The following is a 23,165-nucleotide window of genomic DNA, read 5'->3' as shown; positions in this document are numbered from 1 at the left end:
AGTGCTCTTGTCCCAGCGCTGCCACAACTAAAATACCTCAGTAACCCTGGCCTTGTTTGGCGTAGAGGAAGACAAATCTGAGAGCAATTGAGATCTTGGCACTTTACGAAATTACAGCCCAGATTTCTGACCTTCTCCTTCTTGGAATCTATTTACCTTCAGCAGAAAACACTGACTTGCATTTAAGGACGAATGACTTTCTTTGAGTTTCTGGCACAGATGTTTGAATCTAATTTTAAAAATCTCAACAAATGCAAACTGACAAAACAACATCTGAAAGAGTACAGGAGGACAACTCAGAATGAATGAAAGTCTCCTGACTCTATGTGGAGATTGAGAAGGACAACAAAGGGGAGAGCTGACAGAGTATGCATGAATGGAGAGCAGGATTTCTAGCCCATCTCATGCGGTCCAAATGATCTCCAGTCCTCCATTTGCCCTCTGTTAATCAGCTTCTATTAAAGCTGCTGCAGTGGCATCTGTCATCTGACCTTCACCTCAATAGAAACCAGCCGGGTGAAGTTTGTTCGTGTGTGTGTGTGTGACAGAAAAGACAGAACTCAGAGAAAAATACAAATTTTTAACAATTTCCATTCATTTAAACACCTCTCATGCCAACACAGACCCAAAATGCTGCCAAGGTTAAGAATTTAATATGCTGAGTAAAAGTCTGGCTAAGTCATTCTGATAGACCAAAGGCATATCTGTGAAGTGCTGCAAGGATGAATGATTCAGAGAGTCATTCCATAGTCTTCATCAAAGCCTCCTCAAGTGCCCCAGCCAAAATAGAGCCGGACACACAGCTGCACTTCGTTGAGGGGCTTGGTTGATTTAATCTGCGCTAAACATGATCTAATTTTAGGCTAATATGGCCCTTGTGTGGTCAAAGTGCAGCACAACTTCTGACAATCAAACTGATAAGAAGAAGTGACCTCTGCGCAAAAGAAAAACATTCTGCTGGCCCTTAGAGGCCCTTAAGGGCAAGATTCCTCCTTTCCTTGGTCTGTACCAGCTCTATATGGAAAGTGTCCTGAGACAACTTCTGTTGTGATTTGGCGCTATACAAATAAAATTGAATTGAATTGAATTGAATTGAATGACGGCCTGGCACTCCATGTTACCTGGCTCCTGCTTCTCCAAACCTGTTTCCCTGCTTGTTGTTCAGTTTGTTTAGTCTTTACTCTCTAACAGGGATAAAACGTGTCCTCCCTGTTTAACCAAATTCAGTATAAACGGTATTCAAATATAGATGGCCTCCCAGTGTGCGCTTAGCTAAAAGTGGTAACTCCACGCCAGAGACAGATGATTGGTGGGACGCCCCTGGCCTTGTGTCCACCTGTCACAGCCAGTGATTGTTGAGCAGCAGTAATTGTTCCACGTTGGCATGAAAGCCCACAGGAAATCCCTCCAACAAAACGCCCGTCAGGCTGGAATGTTGGCACCGCGCTGGTACTCAGATCTCTCAGCCTGGGGCAGCACCGGCCGAGCTCGAGGGCCATGTGACGCAGGGAGGAATGCTGGAGGCCAATGCTGGGTCGGAGCGGGAGGGGATGGAGGGTCGGTGGTTGGAGGACAGTGGTGGAGAACCGCCGAGGCTAGCGAAGGATTTGGGGGCGGGGGGTTTGGGGCCAGCAGCCGAGGCTGTAGTGCTAATCCCCAGTTGGCAGGCTGAGGAGAAGTGTGAGGGCCTCTGTGCTGAAGAGGCCGTCCGTCACTGTGAAGTGCTCTGTGTTCTCTGTCAGAGATGGGTGTTCTGCCTTGAGCCTAGGTAGAAGTCCCTCTGATGGAGAGGTTAGGACAAATCTCATTTCACTTCAGATTAGAGCAACTGAAAGGAAAGTGAAGAAATATTCCTGAAGGAGAAAATTAGCAGTGCATTTTAATGTGATGTCAAAAGCTTAAAGGTCAAATTATTTTGAAAAGCTTCATTTTTCATAATAACTACTTACACTTCTGGGAAGCTGCTTCGTCTCCCTTTCTATAGCACTTTCCATAGAAAATATTTTTGGTTTGCAAAGCACCCATATCCTGGAAGCCATTTCTACATATTCATGACATTTTAGAATTACACTAATATGATATATTGACATGGTTCCAAAATGTTTGCCATGACATGAAAGCTGTCATCAGAAATGTCTCTGTCAGCCATTGGCCTCTAAGATCGCTGCTGAAAGAGCACAGCTGTGAATTGTGGTGCTCTGTGGAACGAAGATTGTGATGCAAATTGTTCAGGGAACAGAGTCGTGGAGGAATGCACTGTGATCCAACCTCCCAGGCAATAGTCTGGTTCCAATGCAGAGGAGAGGGACAGAGGAATAAGGAGGGAAGGAGGAACGGAAAACGAGAGGAAGCAATCTGTCTTACGCCTCCATGTCAATTTGCCAAAGTTAAATGGTCTAATGGGAGGAAGCAAACTGTGATAATAAACACAACACACAACAAAACTGTACACCATTTATGACAAGAAGGATAATCACATACACACACCTCTCCTGAGAGACTTGAGACAGCGTTGATCAGAGATCTCTAAACATTCCACGCAGCAGATGGTTATTGTATTGTCTTTGTTTGTTCCTGAGGCTGGTGCCGACAGAGAGAGAAAAGGCTTCCTTAATCATTTACTCGGCGTAGGATAAACATTAAATTTGACTCCAATGCTGCTCCGCGCTGATTGGCTGGTTATGGAAATTCAATTCTAGTCAATGTTATTGTCATTCTGCTGTGAAACAGTGTGGGGGTCACACTGTTCTCTAAACAGGAGCAGCAAGAAACATCAAAGAAAGCACGGAAGGACAATACAAGGCACGGCAATGGATTTTTTACAGTAACACACAGCTCAGTGATAATAAAACAAACTCATAGCTAAGATTACATCTCACTGACGTGCGTGTTTAAAGCTGAGACGTCTACCACAGCACAGCTCAGTGTATTTTGCACAAAACAACAGAAAATCTGCCGTTGGTCTCAAAATTAACTGCATAAGTTCTTTTGTTGGTTAGCAGGCATGCTCAGGTCACTCACACACACACACACACACACACACACACACACACACACACACAGAGCTTCATAATACAAACATGAACCCGACAAACAAGACCGCCCCTGTCAGTCTACAGCCTCGCCCCTCCACAAAGTCACACAAGACCCTGAAAGGACAAATGTTTGTTTCCCTGCGCAGAATTAATGAGGGCATCAGTTCCTGCCACCTCCGCTCTCCTGCACCGACAGACTGCGCCCAGCTCCCGCTCTGCCTGAGCTTGAAAGCAAGAAGTAAATATTAGGACTTGGCTATTTAGAAAGACGTGGAAATGTGCAGCCCACAGCAGGGCCATGAGAGGGGCAGCAGGAGAAATGAGGAGTGAGTGGCTCCACCGGCAGAACATCTGAAATCTGCTCCCCAGCAGGATGTGACAGAGATGTGCGCTAATTGCTTTAACCCTTCGCACCTACTTGCTCCTTGTAATGGCCCTCGAGCTATGCCGCTTTAAATAAAGATTCATCTCCCCTCACTTCCAGTACATAATGCATTTGTTTCAGTCTAATAAGAGCGTGATTGGGCAACTCTAAGAACAGAACAGTAATGAATGTATGTATGATGAGCAGCATCATTTTTTTTATCATGTCTGTTCAGTCCTGAGAGAGACTCCTAGAGCTGCAAGCTCAACAGACAAGGAACAGTATAATCTCTGCCAATAAAAATATATCATGTAACGTAGGCCATGTCTAGACCTTACTAGCTTCATGTATCCAGATATCAGGACTCACATTGTGTCTGAGATTGATTGCACACAGTTCAATACAACTTCAATGTGTGTCTCAAAATCTTGTGTCTACATCTGATTGATTTCACCTGCAGCCAATGCATTCTGAAAACATTTACATCAACTCCACAAAAGCAATAAACTGAAATCCATGTCTGCCTCTGCCAGGAAGGCTTGTTGTAATTTAGCTGCATCGTTGCTTTCTTGTTAAGGTCTACTGTTGTGACATTTCTTGCCTTCACTGTTTTGCATTGATCTGGACTTTACTTACGCTTTTGATTATATCTATTGGCAGCATAGTTCTGCTCACACAGATGACATACAGTATGTGTGTCTAATGTGGCCAGGAAGTATTCTGTGCATTCACATCTAACAACGCACTAACAATGTAGTCTTATGTGTCCATGACCAACTCCAAATGTGGTTTGTGAGATTGGATTCTCAGTGCATCTTGAATGTGTTTGCACCTGTATTTTTAGCTGTGTTGTTGTCATTGGAGCACCAGAGACAGACGTTGATGTCAGTTGAAGCTATTTGTATACATTTACTATATATACTGTATATGTGTGTATGTGTATACACACACACACACACACACACACACACACACACACACACACACACGCATGCACGCACGCACGCACGCACACACACACACACACAGTAAAAAATAATAGAAAAATCGTTTTTCTTGTGTAACACAAAGGGACTACATATTGCATTTCATTGTAGAATGACAAATAAGTGAACCTTGTATGTGTGCTGGGAGAGGGAATATAGATGAAGCAGGTCAGTAGGGAAAAGTGGGGTGTATGTGGGAGTGGAGGAGGTGAGTGTAGCAGCAGAGACTGCTCCCCTCTTGGCTACATTAGCATGCAGCTTTAACAGCCGAGCCGAGGGCTGAGTCCATTCCAACTCTAACAGAGGCCAGTAAATCAGAGTGCAGGTATAATACAGTGAACCTGTGGCCTGTGGCTGAGGTGTCTGGGTCAGACACAGCACAGGGGACCTGCACCATCATCGCTCCTCAGAGCTCCCAAGCCCCCCAAGACAAAATCGAGCCTAGTTTGTTGAGTCACTCCTGTAAAACACAGCAGTTGACAGAAACTTTCCCCCGCCGATGAGTAAAGTCCTGGTTTGCTGTTAGACTTACAAAAGACCTTTAGAAATACATGCAGGCAAGGAAATACATTTAAGTTTCTTTGCAGTTTGTTTTCTGAAGAAAGTTTATGTTGCTAAGTTCTTAAAAAAATACATCTGGCTTATTACATCTAATTTTAATAATTGTGAGCATCATTTCTGTTCTCATCATCTTCATCGTTATTTCATCTTCCTCATGTTTTTTGCCCTGCTGGACTTAGATCTGTACAATTAACCTGGTAACACATTTTAAGTGCAGTCAACAAGTGGGTAGAAAACAAACGTACCCTGCAACTATTCGCTACATTTATCAGTTTCTAATTTTTTTTTTTTTTTAAGTAAGATGAGTAATAAAAACAAATAATAACAGATAAAACACAATAAAAACAAAGCAGAAAAACGTCAAGGCCCAAGTTGTAATTCTTATTAATTCAATACAATAAACGAACATTTTGAATAGTGTATCACTGTTTTTCTTCCTTTAAAGGAGTTACAGCCTCAGCTTGGAAACAATGAATATGTTTTCGATGACTCTCCTTTTAACAGCAAAACAGAAACGGCTCGACATCAGCGCAAAATATCAGCCAAGATCTGTCTTTACTGATCCGGCCTCTCTAAACTGCTGGAGCCTCAAAGATTTCAGCACCTGTTTTGCTCTCAGTAGCAGGTTATTGATGATTGATAGTTGAACTTGGTTTCCAGTTGGAGATTCTTAAGTTGAAAAAAAAAAAAAACCTCTTTTCCCACAGGGTGTGTCACCAATCAGACAATTCACAAATCAAATCGGTGCTGCAAACAGTGCTAATCACACATAATGGCCTTGCTGGCTGCCCGTCCCACACGGCCTTTTGGCCAAATAAATGGTATTACCTCATTCGGCCTGAGAAATGTGGAAGCAGTTAAAGAGAGGGGGGTAATCTGGATAGCATTCAAAATTACCCTTATGTTTCAAATGGAGCAGAGATCGAAGCATTATGCATGTGCACAAAGTCGATTGCCCCCTCACATCTATTGCTTTTTCTTCCTATAAAAAAAATGGTTCTTTTAAATGAGAGCAAGTTGAAAGATTTGCGAGGGCAATAGATTGATTTACTGTGATGCGCTTGAGTTGCGGCAAGAGAAGAAATGTCTGAATTTCATGCCTCAGCCATTCATTTGGACAGCTTGAGAGAGCGGCGGCATTTAACTAGATCAGGGGGATTTGAGCCTATGGTCCATGTGCTTAAAGCTGAGGCTTCGCGTATGTTTGAGCCACTCAACAACTGCAGCTGTGGAAGGAAGTGGAGGAGCGATTTAAGGCCTGAACTTGTCCTCGTGTTCCAGTGTTCGACCTGAGTTGTCTGGGTTAACAAAACACTGAGACGAAGCTGAACGGTGATCAGCAGCCTCCTGAATGAACTGATGCAAAATGAAAACCCTCAAAGAAAAATGATTCTCACATCTCCCAGTGAGAATGGAAGATTTGCTAGAAATAAACAGGATCCACATCTGTTCTCAATTTATCAATATATGATAAACAAAGTCCTTTTCCTGCAAAATCCATTAGTGCATTTGTTTTATAAAAGCGGACTCTGAAACAAAGGAATGCACAAGCTGTGCTGTGTTTCAAATGAAGATCCACAAATTAATAGAGTTATTCCAAATGTTTCCAGATTTTCATCTTATTTATTGGTCAACTTATAGAATCTGTTTGTCAGTTCATAGAAATATGAACACTAGAGTAAATTAATTAACCGTAAACATGTGACACGTAAAAAAAATCTGTAAATCTGGTGAACACATCTCAAAACAACCAAAAAGTGTAACTGACCTCACTGTTTCCTTTGTATCAACTGTCAGATGGAAAATTAATCAAAGTAATAACGCTCATACGAGTCTTGCATAACATCACCTCTTTGTTCTCGTGTTTTTTTTTTTTAAATATCCCACCATTTTTTAAATGTGCCATTTACCAAATTCCTTTGATATGTTTGCATGACATCAGTCAGCTTGGCAGCACATGACAGCTGTTAGATTAGGATATTACCAAGGAAAAAGCTCTTCATGCAGGGTGATGAAATGCAAAGGCAACTGGCCTGATGCCTCGACTGATCTGTGGTCAGAGTGCGCTCCATTTATCAGATCGCCATAGCTGATCGTAATGCTGCTGGCTAGGTGAATGTCTTTCCCCGGTGGTTCTCTCAAACAGAGGCAGTTTCATGTCAGAAAGAGTCTAAAAGAAGCTCCAGACATGGCTGACTTCACAGGACCCTCGCACATCAGTTGAACACCCTCTAAAACTGTGACTGGAGTCATCTTTACATTTGCGAGCCTGAGTTTTCTTTTTGAATTATATGCAGAGGTTTACATAGTTGAACTCAGCCAGACACTGGGTAAACATGGCGGCATTGATCTTGCTGTGAATAAAGCCGTGCCGCTACCCTCTTTAACCCCTCTCAGTAATGTTAGTTAGTTAGCTGTTTTTTCTCTGGGTTTGTTGACTCCTCGACTGAGGGCGCAGCCTGCTCTGTCGGCTCCCCGGCCAGATTTACTGTGATTACACGGACCAGTGTTTACTTTTCCCAGCGTACTTAGCTTGCTGTTTCTTTTATTCATATTAATTCAGTCTCGCTCTTTCTCTCTCCACAGTTCTTTTCATCTTCTCTGATAGTTTCACCGAGGGTCTGCCATCCAGTTCTCCACTGATTCATCGTATGTTGAGATCCTGGAAGTATAAATTTATCTGTTTAGAGTTGAGTTTAGTCTGAAGATGAACACATTTATTTTTATCCCAAACAATGTGGCATGTGGTTTAAGGTCTGTGCTCCCATGAAGGGTGAATACCTCAAATACTGGAAATGAGTCACTTGGATTCAGTTTCACTGAGTTTTCAAACACTTCAGGAAGAGAGATAGAGCTGTTTTAATGTAAATACAGCAGGTACACTGAAGGAGTCGTTAAAATAATCTAGTTTTGCTGTTGGAGTGTAGCTTTAAAGCACAATGAGACATTTTGTAGGTTTAAAAAATGAGTTTTGGATTCATGGGCCTACATATGGTCAAGCTGTTCAGTGACCTTTGTTACATAGTCTACTGTGTTGATTTGTGCGCTGTATTAAATTACAGACTTATTACAAGTTTTTACATTAGCTTTTTATTAGCTTGAGAAACTCAACAGAAAAAAATGATGCATGCACCGTAGCTGAGCTTGAAATGTCCAGCCGCAGTGGTTGTAAAAGTGAAAAAGTGATTTAAAGTTTGAATGAAGGCAAAGCTTGGTTTGGATTGCCTTGATTCTGTTCTTTCGTTAACAATCTGCACATAACGCATGTGACCAGAAAGAAAAGCACAACAAAAGACACATTGACCTGGACCTGCAAGCACGAAAGGTGGGAAATGAAATTAAATGTAACAAGCTGTAAATAGCACGAAACACATACACAGTTAAAGTTAATAGAAATGATTTCCGCAGTGAAATCTGACACTTTTATTTGTATGCACAGAGAGTCTTTGGCCAAATGAGTTTCCGACTAAACACCATAAACTCCTGGTTTGTCTTTATCTCCAAAGATGCATGCTTTGCACGATCTGCTATCTCCCAGCAACCTGCCCGAGGACACACACACACACACACACACACACACACACACACACACACACACACACACACACACACACACACACTCACCAAAACAAAAAAAATGGCCTTTAACAGCACATACTGCTGGGTTCCTATTTAAAGGCTGAAGGGTGGGGGTGGGGTCCACAAAAGTCCATTTACAGTGCGGGTCAGTACATCTGAAAGCCTTTACCACTCCAGCCAAATTCTTTGTCTCTCTCATTCACAGCTAGTTATGGAGACCACAGCCTTTACAAAGGCAATTGGTATTATATTGTCCAGGCTGACATTAACCCCTGATATTTTCACTGCTCTCCATTAAAGTCCTCTTTTCCTTCTCTATTACCAGGCGATTCCCACAGAGCGAGGGCGAACACCGACCATGGACAGATACTTAGGTACTTTCTGACAAAGACACACAAAAAGAAAAGAAACAGAAACTGCAGCGGTGATTAGTTCCGTTTTGTGTGTGTGTGTGTGTGTGTGTGTGTGTGTGTGTGTGTGTGTGTGTGTGTGTGTGTGTGTGTGTGTGTGTGTGTGTGTCTGTCTGTCTGTCTTTACTTTTGTTTTGTGTTCCTCGCGGACACAAAGGTCTTTGACAGCACGGATGAGGGCCGCTCTTAAACTGTTTTTTACTCAGTCCCTGCCAAAATGGCAGCCCATTCAAGTCCCATTTTCCACACAGTCACTCTTCCTCTCCACCACAGCTTTGTGTTGACAGATAGAGAAATGGAAGAATGTCGAGCAAATTAATGTTAACAACGGGGTCATATCGTTAGCATACTCAGCCCTTAAATGAAATGTTGTTTTATTGTGCGGACTATAAAGTGACATATTTCAGGGGGTTAGACTGAGGTCAGCTGAATAGTTGCACGTCTTAATGATAGCAATGGTTGCTCAGAGGGTCAGCAGTTCCAGACTGCAGCAGGTCTGACTTCAGGCCCTATCTAATCTTTCGAGGCCTGATGAAATTACTCTGCGGTATTTGCATGTGACAATGAATATATCTAGTTGATTTCAGCATTTACATGAGCACAATGTGGTAAACTTGGTAAATTCCAAGAACTGACTTACATTGACAGAAGATGGTGGATGTCATTTCAAGACACACCACGGGTCTCAGCACGGCGCTTTAGAGAGTCAGGAGTTCAGCTGAATCCGTCTTTGTCAGCACTTTTTCATAAGTGCTTTAAGCAGTCCAGAAAGTATTTGACACGTTAAAAAAACACTTTTTTTTTTTTGACGTATTTACCAAATGTGTTCAGAGTAACATCCATGCATCTTGCACACATGCTCACTTCCATTCTCAGGCACACTAACATGACTTTGGGGCTCCAGCAGCACCACCTGTATTTGAGGACAGTGTGCAAATCCTCAATCAGCAGGTGAGGCTTCACATTTCTACAGCAGTGAACCCAGTGACAGACAGCAGTGAGTGGACTCACACACACACACACACACACACACACACACACACACACACACACACACACACACACACACACACACACACACAGCCTATTCTCTGCAACTACCAAGCTGAGGAATGCCAGTGACTGAAGAGTCCTTGAGGCTGTCGACGGACAGGCCTGTGTGCAGACAGAGCAGACCCCCGCTCACCTGCACACAGAAGACCCTCCCTGCCCCCAAACCAGAAGAGCACAGCACACTGTGTGTGTCCACACTGCCTGTTTCTGCTTTCAGACCGCTTCTGGGCATTTAGACCGATCAAATCTTTATATTGCCAGTGCATATAAGAACTATTGGAGGCAGTTACTCCCCTCAGTTGTACTGTTGCCACGTATTGTCTTTGGCTCTCTGTTGGAGCGTTTAGAGGTTTGTGTGTCCAGGATCTTGGCTTTGGATCTGAAGTTACATGTCTCCTCATGACCTGAAACAGAAGTACTTAATATCCTTTTATGCTAAAAAATCCCAAAATGAAAAGAAATGAAATGGACAGCTGTGAATCAAGTCCGCCATCATTAAACAACCACATCTAAACACCTAAATGACTGGTGATAATACTGGCCGCAGCCTTGTTTTACCAGAGTATGTGGAGTTGTTTTGCCAGTTTCCGTGTGCGTCCACAGGCTGGGGTCAAGGAGTGTTACAGCTTCAGTGAGTGTGCAGCTTGTGCAGGCTGGCGCTGGGATGTATCATGTGAGCTCACAGCATGGGCCCTACATCTTCCACGGCTATTTCTGTCAGCGTAAAATCATGAGAACCACTTCAACCAACACAAGGCTGGCCAGAGGGTAATGTCTCGGCTCGACATAGTGCCAAGTACGTTCCCTCCGACAGGCCAACTCTTTGGCTATATGTTTTAAAAACGTGATGTTTGTCCATTGGAGGTCTGGCTCTCGGACAGATAGGATTTTCAGTGTTAAAGCCGAGATAGGAGTAACAACAATCCCTTTGTAGTGTCCTGGGTGAGGATGTGGAACGTCCAAACAAACACTTTCCCAGGGTTTGAGTAATTCAGAGAGCAATCCCAATAGGTTGAACCCTGCTCCTCGTTACTGACTGTGCTGAGCTGATTTACAATTGTAGTGTGCTATAAGTTGTGGTAAACTGTTGTTTTATAACACTTGGATTTGCAGTGAATTACAGTAAATGTTGCTTAGTTTAAAAATGATTCGGCTTGGAGGTTATGGATTTATCTTTGCCAAAATTCTGTAGAAGTAGCTACACAGTATATCATTAAAGATGAAGTTCACAGAAAAAGAGAAATTCATGCAGTTTCCACGTAAAGATGATGGTGAGGATCATTATAATTATTTTATAAATACTTCTTTCTTTATTTCAGTATACAAAATAACAGTATGTACATCCACACAAAAGTGGTTTACAAAATCCATGAGTTCAGCTCATATGCTCATGAAAAATAGAATATATTTTGAACTGCATGTCAGACATAAAGGAGATAATGCACCGTTTTACAAAGTCCTTAATGCTCTTCTCTCAATCCACAGGGATGCAGGCAATGTGAAGATCCACATGGGACACGAGTGAGAGTCCGACCACAAAAATGTTCCACGAGTGAGAAGTACTTGAAATTCCCTTTGTGTTCCCTTTTCCTCTGCTCATCACTGCCAGAGGAAAAAAAGTTTTAATAGTACCTAAAAAGAGTACCACATGGATCCATCAGAACCCCTTGATTTCCGTGGAATGAAACCAAACCAAGTCTCTGTCTAGTGAGGGGAAAAGACAATCCCCTCTCCTCCAGCATAAAATCCAATATTACTTCTTTTAATTAGAGATATAATAGACTTTCAGTATCCCTGCTAGGGGGATTTATCATCATTAACAAGAAAAAGGAAATACCCAGGAGGACGGCGGTCTTCACGTAACCAGCGCTGTTGCCACACTCTGCACGTCCAGGTTTGTGAAGCGGAAAAGCTTAGAAGCCCAATTGGCAGCTTGGAGATTTGATACAAAAATGATACTGACACAAAAATAGACCATTTCTCCTTGAGATACACATGCTAAAGCTTAAGACGAAAGTAAGCCTTCTTGATACTGTAGTGCTTTGGTTAACCTGTAGCCTCGGGCGGCTGGGTACAAGTAGAAGACTGCTGGTGGGGCCGGCAGCGGCACGGACTCATTTGCAGACGTATCTCTCCACAATCCGCTCGCACTTCTTGCAGGTTACGTAGCAGCACCAGTGGTACTTGCAGTGGCAGCGCTCCACCAGCTTCTCTGTGTATGGGTTGTAGCCACGTCCGCAGCACATCAGGTCACAGCTGTCACTGCCGAGAGAGGTTTTGTTGCACTGCCTGAAATGAGCAAAGGCAGAAAAAAAGAGAATATTAAATTTGACATTTTGGTTCAACAACTTTGGACTGAATAACAAGCTATGACAGCTAACATATTTCCAGTTTGGTTTCCTCTGCAGACATTTCATTTTAAGTTTCCTTCTGAAATTATGTGGACAATCTCACAGCCTGGGATAGCCTCTTAAAAGTGTTTGACCGACTGTTGTGCCTTAACCTTTAGTCCTTCTTCCAAGCATTTTTTTTCTTTCATTTTCTTTTTGTTTTGCCGTCTTTGGGCTGTGGATGCTCAGCCTCTCATTTCAGAAGCCTAAGGCATCTTGAATGAGCAGAGAATAGCCCCGCTATAAATCACACTCAATACACAGGGCCACCCTCCCTTTCTTTAGCGTGCCCTTCCCACATAATTGCATTGTTTTATGATGGCAGAGTGTTAATGACCAGTATGGTGAGGGAGATGGTGCGGGAGTGAAGGAGAAGAAGGAGGAGGAGGGACAAGACTCATTGAGAGTGTAAGACAGGTTTATTACATCGGTGGGAGCTGGGAAATAGACGCCCCCACACAGTTTGGTTTGTCAGGAACAAGATCTCATTATATCATTGCTGTGCAGTAAATGAAGCCACAGCACAGCACTGGACACTCTGTAGCTCACATCTGCTGGTTTAAGCAGAGGCACAGTAATGCAATTTAAGACTAGAGCACGAGCTTCTTTAGCGTGCCTCATCCCAGGATCATGACACTTATTTTTGCATCTGTGATCACACTTAATCCATTAGAAACTGCTGCTAAAATGGACTTTTCCCCGTCCCAGATTCTCTTGTTAGTCAGAAAGCCTGACTGTAGAAAGGTTATCTACTGCTCTCAGGTCTCATGAATGGGTCAGAGCTAACAATATGACCCGGATCATGGTCAATTCAAGTGTAAAAAAAACAGCAAAAACCTCTCCTCGACTGCCCACCAGGGAGTGAAAAATCTAAGCAAAGCACACAATATTTTAACCTTGTGACCGAGTGTTTTGATGTGGGGAGGTCTAAGCACATATGGGAATAATTGATAAATACGCATGTTCACTCACAGATACTCATACACAACCATCAGCATCACACATTCATGTACTGATGGCAGTGAAGCGAGTGCCTCATGATTTGGCAAAAGCACTAATGTTGCAGACTGTGCGTGGCTGGGCACAGAGAGTGTCCTTGACATGAAGCATGTCGTCTGGTTATCTGTAGAGTGGCCTACAGCTGTGGAACCCATGATATGACAGTCATATGATGTATGACATTTCGACCATACAACACCATGTGCCATTTAGTGGAGCTTATAATCCTCGCTGGCATAGAAGCATGCTGAAGCACATGAAAATGTGCACATCACTGCATTTATTCTTATAGAGTGGGATATGTCTGGTTAAACAAGCTAACAGGTGGTCAGCGGGGTCATTGTTGGTGAAACTGTATGAGATCAAGGGCTCCTATGCTAAATGCAATTCAAAACTAAATAATAAAGCCTGAAATATGACCTGTCTTTCCCTGTGACATATTCACATACATATTACTTAGCCAAATCACAGCCTGAGTTAGACCCTCAGACAAATGGGCTCCTTGCTGCCCACCAACCAGCAGCACTCAAACCTGTCCTAACTAAAACACTGGAGCTGACTGGTGTAAATAAAACTTTATCTCTGGGGGACCAATAACTATTTCCCCATTAGTGAAGCTCTCTCCAATCGATATCAGCTCGAGTACACTCAGTCCTAAGAATAACCGCATTCGTCATTGTTTTAGATAGCGGGACAACGACTCCAGTCACAGCAGCCTCTCCAGTGACACATGCTCAGACAAACCACAGACGGAGCACTCTCAGGGGCCGCTGGTTGTTATCAGCCAGCCTGCAAACTAAACAGTGCCACCAGGCAGGACGGCACTTCACTAGAGTCAACATCCTGGATGAGCAGACATTCAGGACTGCTTACTTCCTATTGTCAGCTGCATGGGTCGGTGACTGATATGAGTCACACTAATAAGTCTAACAACAAAGAACTACCATTATGGCCAATATCCCCTCTTTCTCATGCACACCCACAGTCAAACACATCGATGTGACGTGGCAGTCTCACCTGTCCTGTGTGCCAACAGAGCCCTGCTTGTCATTCGTGGTGCAGAAGTCTGGGGAGCTCTGCAGGTAGACCAGCTCGTTCTCCCTCACGGGCCTGATGTCGATGTCTTTGGGCACCAACTGCTTGCGTGTCCCCATGGGCCGGTGAACCACTTTGGTGGCAGACAAGTACTTGGTCTTCAGGTCCATGGCAATCTCCCTCAGGTCTTGCAGGCCTTTCCAACAGGTCCGTATGGAGCAAGAGCCAGATACACCATGACATTTACACTTCATCACCAGCGCCTCTCTCAATACCTGGACAAGAGGACAAGAGGACACGGAGGTTAGGTAGTGCTCACTTTTTGTGGGATTGACATTCATTTAAAAGTAAAAATCTGGCCATACTGCTTACCTGTCTCCCGACTTCACTGTTGTGTAGGTGCATCAGCTTGTTGGCATGAGAGCCCGCACGCTTCATCTTCATCGGTGCATCGGAGAACTTGGAACCCATGATCAAACCGTAGTGCAGGTTGTCAGCGCAGCCGCCCCAGCGATAGCCAGGCTCCAGGATCTGAGCAGGGATAGGACCACACGAGCACAGCCGCAAATCTCCAGAAGTGCACGCCCGTGCGATGGTGTGGCTGATGGTTGCTGCTGACAGGGCGTAGACAAATGCAGCCTCTCTTGTTCCTGTCAAAACAGATAAGAACCGCAAAAGATATGAGTAAAAGAGGGATACGCCAGGATTTTAGGCCCTGGCAAACTGACAAAGCAGACAACAAAGCCATTCACTGATCACTTTGTCTGGAGTTCAGCGCTAACAATCCAACATAAACTAACTAATAATTATTTCCATTACTAATTAATTGTTCAAGTCATCTTTTGGTCCGTCAAATGTCAGAATATAGTGAATTTTACAGGCGCAATCTCTTTAAGCCTAAGGTGACATGGTCAGATGTCTTGATTTGATCGACAGTCTAAAACTCAAGTTTGCACACAAGAAAAAGAAGGAGCAGTTACGTGATTAATAAAATCATTACAGATCATTTTTCTGCCTATTGATCAATCAACTAACCGTTTCAGCTCTGGCAGGTTTTAGTAGCAGAACGACTGCAGATTCAGAAATTTAGAAAAGCTTCCAGTACAGCACGCCAACATTTTGTCTGTAAGTTGAGTGAGATTAGTCTGTTTTGGATCCTCTGGATGTGTGGTTGTCACAAGCTGCTCCACTGGATACTTTTAAGACAGGCAACTGGTCTACTGTAATTCATCACAGTGTATGGTGATGTGTTGGCGTGTAGTGGTCAGCTTGAGCTGATGTTGGTTACCATGGATTTCAAGGATGAAAAGTTCTTCCAGAAATAAAAAAAATAAAATCAAAACATCCATTGGAAGCAGTCAAACCACTGCTGCTGTATTATCAATTTCTCTGCTATCCATCTATCCCTTTTCTCCATCCCCCTCTGCTGTCCTAGGAAGTGAGTGAGTTCACAAAATTAAACTATCAAACGCAGTCCATCACTGCTCTCGCTGTAATTCAGAGTGAGCTCTGATGTGATTGGTAGTGATGTGCCTACATGGAAAGTGCACATGTTGAAGGTCAAGAAGCCACTGAAAGTAAGGGAAGAAATCATGTATGACCGTGGTGTGGGCTGGTTAGATCAAAGCCATCCCTGGACAGAGATGAGCCATTTCCTGTTCGGTGCAGACTGTTCATTTGGTAAATGGCAGTCATGTCCTTTCTGGGGAGTGCTGCACAACTCCCCCACCCGCAACCCAGCAACTGTCTCTGGCTGACTCAAGGTCCTTTTGGCTATACAAACAACAAAGTCAGACTGCAACACAAGCAGGAGTGCAGTCAGATGATGCTGTGGATTTCGAAAATATCAAGCCAATTATCTCATCATATAGAATGCATACATACAGTAGTGGTGGCGTGTGTGTGTGTGTGTGTGTGTGTGTGTGTGTGTGTGTGTGTGTGTGTGTGTGTGTGTGTGTGTGGGAGGGGGGAGTATTCCCAAATAACAGCTTCAGTACAAGCCCCTGGAGAAAGCGGCTCAGGAATGAATAAGGAATAATTTGGCTGGCTGCAAAAAAGTGGAAAGATGAGGCAACGTGTCATCTTAAAGCCAGAAATCACTTTTGAAATGGACATAATTCCGCATTAAAGTTCTCGAGACAGCCGTCATGTTAATTCACACCGTACAGAAAAATCTATCGCAGCGTCTGAGCACAGACAGCGTTAATGGGCCGAGGATCTTTTCACCAGTCACGGTAAACCACACCGCAACGCACGCAGCACTTAATGACCTCGGCTTTAACATATTCATTGAACGTCAAGCTTGACTGTAAATATCAGTCTCTTGTGGGTAAAAGACTTGGAGCGGCTCTTTGGCAGCAGCGCCCATTCCAAACTGTTTAGAACCATACCTCGGTCTAGGTCTGGCCGATACTTGGGGGCATCGACGGGGATGTCAATGGAGGAGCAGTTCCAGCGCATATCAGCAAAGGTCTTCTGGCATGTTTTCTTGACTTCGCGGGCAGCTTGGATAATGGTTTGCATGAGCTCCAGGTTGCTGCGGCACAGCTGAGCTTGGGAGGACACCATGCCGGGCAGCAGCTTACAGTGTTGGGTCTGGTTGATGTACAAGGATGCAGGAGTGTGTGACAGCGCTCTGCGGGGATGAACACAGACAGGAGGTATTGGTCAATATGCATTCAACAATATATCTTCACTTAATTGCGGTGGTGATGACAACAATGGGATGATTGCTTAATTATGCTTTTTTGTTTTATGAGTTGTGAAATTATCACGTTTATGGGAATAACAAAGCATGCTGGGAGTTTCAGCGGTGTGTTAGCAATTTGAGGTTCTTGTGTACACACATTTCAAGCCTCTGAGACACATCAGCTTTGAAGAAACAATTGAAAAATCCAAACAGATAATGCTCCAGGCAGGAAAATATTTTGGCCTGCATTGCAGAAAAGAACCATCTTATCACACGGAAATCCCAAAGGAGAGTCAGCTGCGGATTCCTAAAATATAAGTGACATGTTCTTGGCACATGGATTTTCTTTTGTTAAAGCACAGAGGAAGCATCTAGATATGCCAAAAAGCATAAACCCCCTCCCCACCAAATTCTGATCCACATTCAGATGAGTAAGTACATAAAGCCCTCACTATTTGCATTTTCCACCGCAGGAAGCGTTGTCCTCTGTGGCCTCAGTTTGACGTGAATCGTCCGTTTACAGACCATAAAAGGGTGCACACATTTGATTTAAACAATTTAAACTTATTGGGGATTAACTTAATAGAGAAACCACAAGCAGAGCAGGTTAGCTCTGATCTCTGCTTTCTGTGTCTTGCACTCTGCTGAGAGTTCGTGAGAACCAGACGGCACCATGGCCTGTTCTGCATTAGGGGCCGAGGGGCCGCCACTCTGTGCCCAATGATAAGCTGTGACTCCACTGGGCTCGTGGTAACCCGGCACTCACAGGTGTTTACTGCCACATCTGTTTTGCATTGCACCGCCGTGCATTATCAAGACTGTAAGACTTCTCGCTTAGATTTAGCACATGCCATCCCAGCCCTCATGGGCACATCTGCTTTAGCCTTCCCCCTGTGAGCATTACAACCACTCTTTCTGATAGAAAGCCACAGATATTTCTGGTAAAGCCCTCACAGAAAGCTGCGTTTTCACAGTGATCACACATAAGGCGCAGGAGTGAAAACTCAGATAAAGAAATGAATGGTTCTCCATCTCTAGTTATTGATTCCTCTTTCTGTTTTTGTGTGCGTGCACTAAACGGAATATCAACTGAACTGGTGTTGGTTTGTATATTTTAAGAATGGCTTTTATTTGATTTTGCAAATGAACACTTCAAACACACACCAGAACACACTCCACAAATTGAGGAGAAAACTTCAAAGGGTTTCTAAGAATATCAAACAAAAACCAGGCGCACGTTTCAGTCGAAACAGAAATAAATTCAAAAAATAGCAACTTGGGAATTTTACAGACTTTCCAAAATAATTGCGAAAATTATTGTTTAGGTTTACTTACCATAAAAACAGTGTGGTGCTCAGTACGAGCAATAAACATTTATGTCAACATTTATGGCATCGCTCTCCTTCAGCGGCACACTATTTTTACGCCTGACTAGACTACACACAGGAAGCAGTGACATCACTGGCCCTGTCTGCTCCACCAGGACGCCTCGTCATTTCTATCTCCTATTCTTATCTGCGTCTTGTTATACAGCAGGGGGACATTTGAGCTGAGATCTTGTGACTGAAATACTCATTTTACTGGAGCCACATTAAAACAAAGAGGTTTCCGTTCATAACCTGAAGAACTGCCAGCTCATCTACTGTCCCCTTCATCAGACACACATGTACAGAACACGCAGCCTCCACCATGATCAGGAGCAACTTCAGGAATGTTGGGGCCCTTCTCAAAGCTGCCACGAGCCGTCGGCTCCGTGAAACACTGAAGCCACACAACACCGTGGAGCTTCATGACGCCATCTGTTTTGACATTGTTTGAGTGTAAAGCAGCGTAAAGATGGTGACAGGCCGAGAGAATGAAACGGCGGCACTCCTGAGAATACTTACAGCCATTTGATGCCGGAGCAGACCTGAGACAGCAGCAGAGCCGTGAGCACACCAAGAGGCAGGACATGAGAGCTGCTCCTCATGGTTGGACAGTGGCTCCAGTTCTCACAGGACACGAATACAAAGGGCTGTCGGGTATCAGACTCAGAAGTCAAGTCTCATAGCACGGCCTCCTCCTCTAAACCCTGTAATGAATGATAGAAATATTATCAATGACATGGCCGCGCCACAGGAAGCCAGATGTAACATTTTCAGGGTTTTTTTTGTTTTGTTTTTGCAGATGAATACTGTGAAAGTCGGTGTGAAACCTTAAAAACAGATCAAATTTAATGACAAAAGCTCTGAATGAAAGTTCTCTGCCGGCAATCTCAAATATTCAGCACACATCAAATAAAGAGTACATGATAGAAAATAATGGAAATGAGCAGAATTGTGCTTTGTAAGACATACTTTCTAAGCGGTTCACTAATACTGCTGTTAGCGTTCAAGCACGCGGTAGCCTAAAGAAAATCCATGGTGATTCAGCACTTCAACCTCCTCCTACAAGCAAATAAATACGCAAGAAACAAGACGTGTAAGTGCTGTGATACCTTTAGGAGCCATTTCTATAAAGGCAGTGCTATCTGTGCTACAGACAGGTCAGCAGGCAAGTAAAATACATTTCTTCTACTTCATATTGTTTTGCTATCAATTATGATATTACTAATGATAACAAGTCAGAGCATAGCATAGCTGTTATATATTGTATTTAGTATGTATTTCTCAGCGTTTGATGGGGGGTTGGGTGATATATGTTCTGTGCAATGAGGTGAACTTTCGCTAAACTTTGACACAGAAACATTGAGACAAAGAAGGCCTGTTTCTAGTGATTAACAAGCACACCGGATCCATTTAGTCTCTGTAATTCACTTTATTGTCTCCTCTGCTCCACTTAGGAGACGTGAAGACTTTCCCATTGAGTGGCAGTGCGGGGCTTCAGCACAGATCAGCGCTGATCTGCGATCAGCGGACGGGACAGCTCATCAGAGGCATTATCCGAAGGCGCTGTGAGCGGATGATAAGCAATCTGTTGAAACAGCAGCTCACTGATAATGGAGCTTATAAAAGCGCCAGTTCCTCCTCGTCGCTGATTGGCGGAGACGCCTCCGAAACTGTGCGAAATCCCTGATATGAATTATTTAAATGAGCCGACTGAAACTGGGATGTTTCACCCGTTGGCTGAAATTTGAAAATAATTATCCTGTCATGAAGAGAAAAGCATTTCCACCCTGAACATTCAGACTTTATTTGCCGCCTGGGGTCATATCTGCGGCCTAAAGTGGATTCACTGTTTAAATTTACATTTGGCCAAAGTGGGCTAAATAGCAGCTCCTGTTTTCCCCAGAACATGAAGGCTGATGGCTTCACACACACAGACACACCATCCGATGTGTGTCTCTCATCAAGCCGAGATAAACTGGGCAGCGCACACCAAGCGACCTATTAATCATATTTCCAAACGATCAGAGATTTGATTAGCGGGGATTAACTAACAGGGTCGGTCAAGGATATTTTAGGAGCGGCCTCATAAGAGTCTGATTGTGCCTGTGCGGACAGAAGTCTTCATGAGACTTTAAAGACAATCCTCCAGCAGCAGGATGAGCAGAGGTTTTTCTTTTACATGAAATGAAGACTGCAGGAACTATGAATCCACGCAAAGCAAACCAAGTTAAACTCATTTTGGTTCAATTCTTCCCACTTTTCTTCAGCAGATAACTCCTCTACAGCCAAACTCAAGCAGCAACTCTGACTCGGATCAGTAAAACTCCGGACTTATCTAACGCGCCCCCATTGACTGCAGCAGACAGAGCTTCTCCTCCTCCAGTCTAACCAGTCTCACCTCACCTTTGGCGGCGCTCAGCCTTCAGCGTTCAGCAAAACGACGCAAACAGCTCAAAGCAGATCTCAGCAGGTCGGAATATCCTTTCGGAGAGACTTCTGTGTCGCTATCAGCCAGATGCATGAGTAAAATCCAGCATGGGGTGGTAGAATAGCTCCGGACAGGTACGCATGGTGTGTATGAGAGCAGTGTCGGTGAGAGAGCGTGTGTGTGTGTGTGTGCGTGTGTGTGTGTGAGAGGGAGAGAGGTTGGAGTGAGTGAGTGTGAGTGGGGGCAGACTCGGCTCTAAAGTACCCCTGCCCTGCTTTGATCTCACTGCTGATGTCAGACCAGCATTAGCATAAGAAAGCACGCTGCAGGACCAGAGCAGAGCTGGACAGTCCGTCACGCAGCGCAGTTGGACTGATACGGTGAAAATCCTGCGGAACAGTCCCATAATATTCCCGCAGGGAGGCGAAGTGAGTTAGAGTGCGTCTGCGATGATGGATGGTCGATATGGTGACCTTATTTTAATGGCATTTTTATAGCTGCTGTGGAATCACAGTCCCATAAAATGCCTTTAAAGATTCCTGAAGTTCTCAAAGGACACCGTGTAGTGACCTTATCCATCCATTATCTATACCGCCTATCCCTTTCGGGGTTGCGGGGGGCTGGAGCCTATCCCAGCTACAATGGGCGAGAGGCAGGGTACACCCTGAACCGGTCGCCAGCCGATTGCAGGGCCACATGCAAGGACAAACAAACATTCACACTCACATTCACACCTACGGACAATTTAGAGACATCAATTAACCTAATGAGCATGTTTTTGGTCTGTGGGAGGAAGCCGGAGTACCCGGAGAGAACCCACGCATGCACGGGAAGAACATGCAAACTTCACACAGAAAGGCCCCGCCTGACCCGGGGATCGAACCGGCAACCTTCTTGCTGTGAGGCACGCGCACTACCTGCTGCGCCACCGTGCAGCCCAGTGACCTTATCATTGTGCTTATTAGTGGCCAATATTTCCACGTCAAACATGAGTCTATACAGAATATTACATGGATATAAAATACTAGATTAAAGCTGGTATTTAAAAAAAAAAAAAAAAAAAAAAAAAAAGATCCAATAAGTGTCTACGTAAAATATGTTTTTTGGTTAGACTAATACAGAAAATGAAATGTCACTCAGTTATGTGCGTTCTTCTTTACAAATAGTTATTCTGTCTTTTTATATGGCTCACTGCTAAAACACTAATAATAATAGTATAAAACTGTATTAGATTTAGCACCACAGCAACAGCTATAATTTAAGTAACACTAAAAACGCATGTTAAAAGGCCACAATGATAATTTCATGTATTATAAGATATGTAAGTATTTTTGACTTTTAAGATATATAAGGATACACAGATCCAGCGTATTGGCTCAAATTAAAGATGAATTAGTGTTCCAAGCTCTTCAATTAAAGAAGAAATGTTGTGTATCCGCTGATTTCAAGTGCACAGCCCGTTGACAAAATATGGAACAATTTAACAATTCTACTACAATTACTGAAAATGTCCATGTTTCATGCTTTTCATCCAAATCCATTTAGAAACAAGGTTTCACGTTTAACATTTTTTGCGTGATCTTCTTTGTGTCTCTTGTGCGCTCAGACCAACAAAAGGAGAAGAAGCAAAATTCGACTCGGCTGTTGGAAAACTCAGCCCTGCACACTCTCTCGTGTGTCAGCAAATTGCCTTCATAATACATGTTTTTAAAAGTAGTGTTTAAGGAAAATGTCATAGTCACACACTTCGTCTTCATCCGCACTGAAATACAACGTGTGTTTTAGGCACAGACGACTGTGACATATGTAATGTAAATGATGCTTTGAATTCACTGTGACACTAAAAACGTATTTTCTTAATGACTGTGAATACCCTATAATACTTACAATATACTGTAATACAATGTGACATGAGACTGGTATTTCAAACACACACAATGCATATGTCCTTTAAAATGTTTTAAATAAAACCTTCCTAAAGTTACATGGAGCTCTCCTGCACTGGCTGATTTCCTTAAATATTAACCACACTGTAAGTGATATGCTGCAGAGCCAGCTGTGGGAAAGTAATGTATAGTTTCCCTGAGAATCTACTGCACCACCAGTGCTCAGACAAAGGCAAGAGTGAGCTGTTGTCCAGACCTTGACCTTGCAACTGGTATAGCTAACATGGCTGGCCTGGTACTCCACTGGGAACAGCAGATCAGGTGTTGTCGTGCTGTCTCTGGAGCAGACACATTTACAGACCACAGCGAGCCCTCTTCCTCTG

General features: G+C 43.7%; 1 protein-coding gene across 1 annotated transcript; it reads right to left on the bottom strand.

The window, feature by feature from the left end:
- Nucleotides 1-9,741: 9,741 nt before the first annotated feature.
- wnt11 (wingless-type MMTV integration site family, member 11) lies at nt 9,742-21,072 on the bottom strand. The gene is made up of 6 exons (XM_070982443.1): nt 20,872-21,072; nt 18,988-19,172; nt 16,803-17,047; nt 14,785-15,062; nt 14,395-14,687; nt 9,742-12,277 (listed from the first exon to the last, which is right to left on the bottom strand). Exons 2-6 carry the CDS (start codon nt 19,068-19,070, stop codon nt 12,103-12,105), a joined length of 1,074 nt encoding a protein of 357 aa, XP_070838544.1. The 5' UTR covers nt 19,071-19,172; nt 20,872-21,072; the 3' UTR covers nt 9,742-12,102.
- Nucleotides 21,073-23,165: the final 2,093 nt, after the last annotated feature.

The sequence above is a fragment of the Chaetodon trifascialis genome, chromosome 16 (assembly GCF_039877785.1).
Source record: "Chaetodon trifascialis isolate fChaTrf1 chromosome 16, fChaTrf1.hap1, whole genome shotgun sequence".
Taxonomy (NCBI): Eukaryota; Metazoa; Chordata; class Actinopteri; order Chaetodontiformes; family Chaetodontidae; genus Chaetodon; species Chaetodon trifascialis.
The sequence above is the reverse complement of the archived record's forward strand: the minus strand, read 5'-3'. Positions and strand labels throughout refer to the sequence as shown.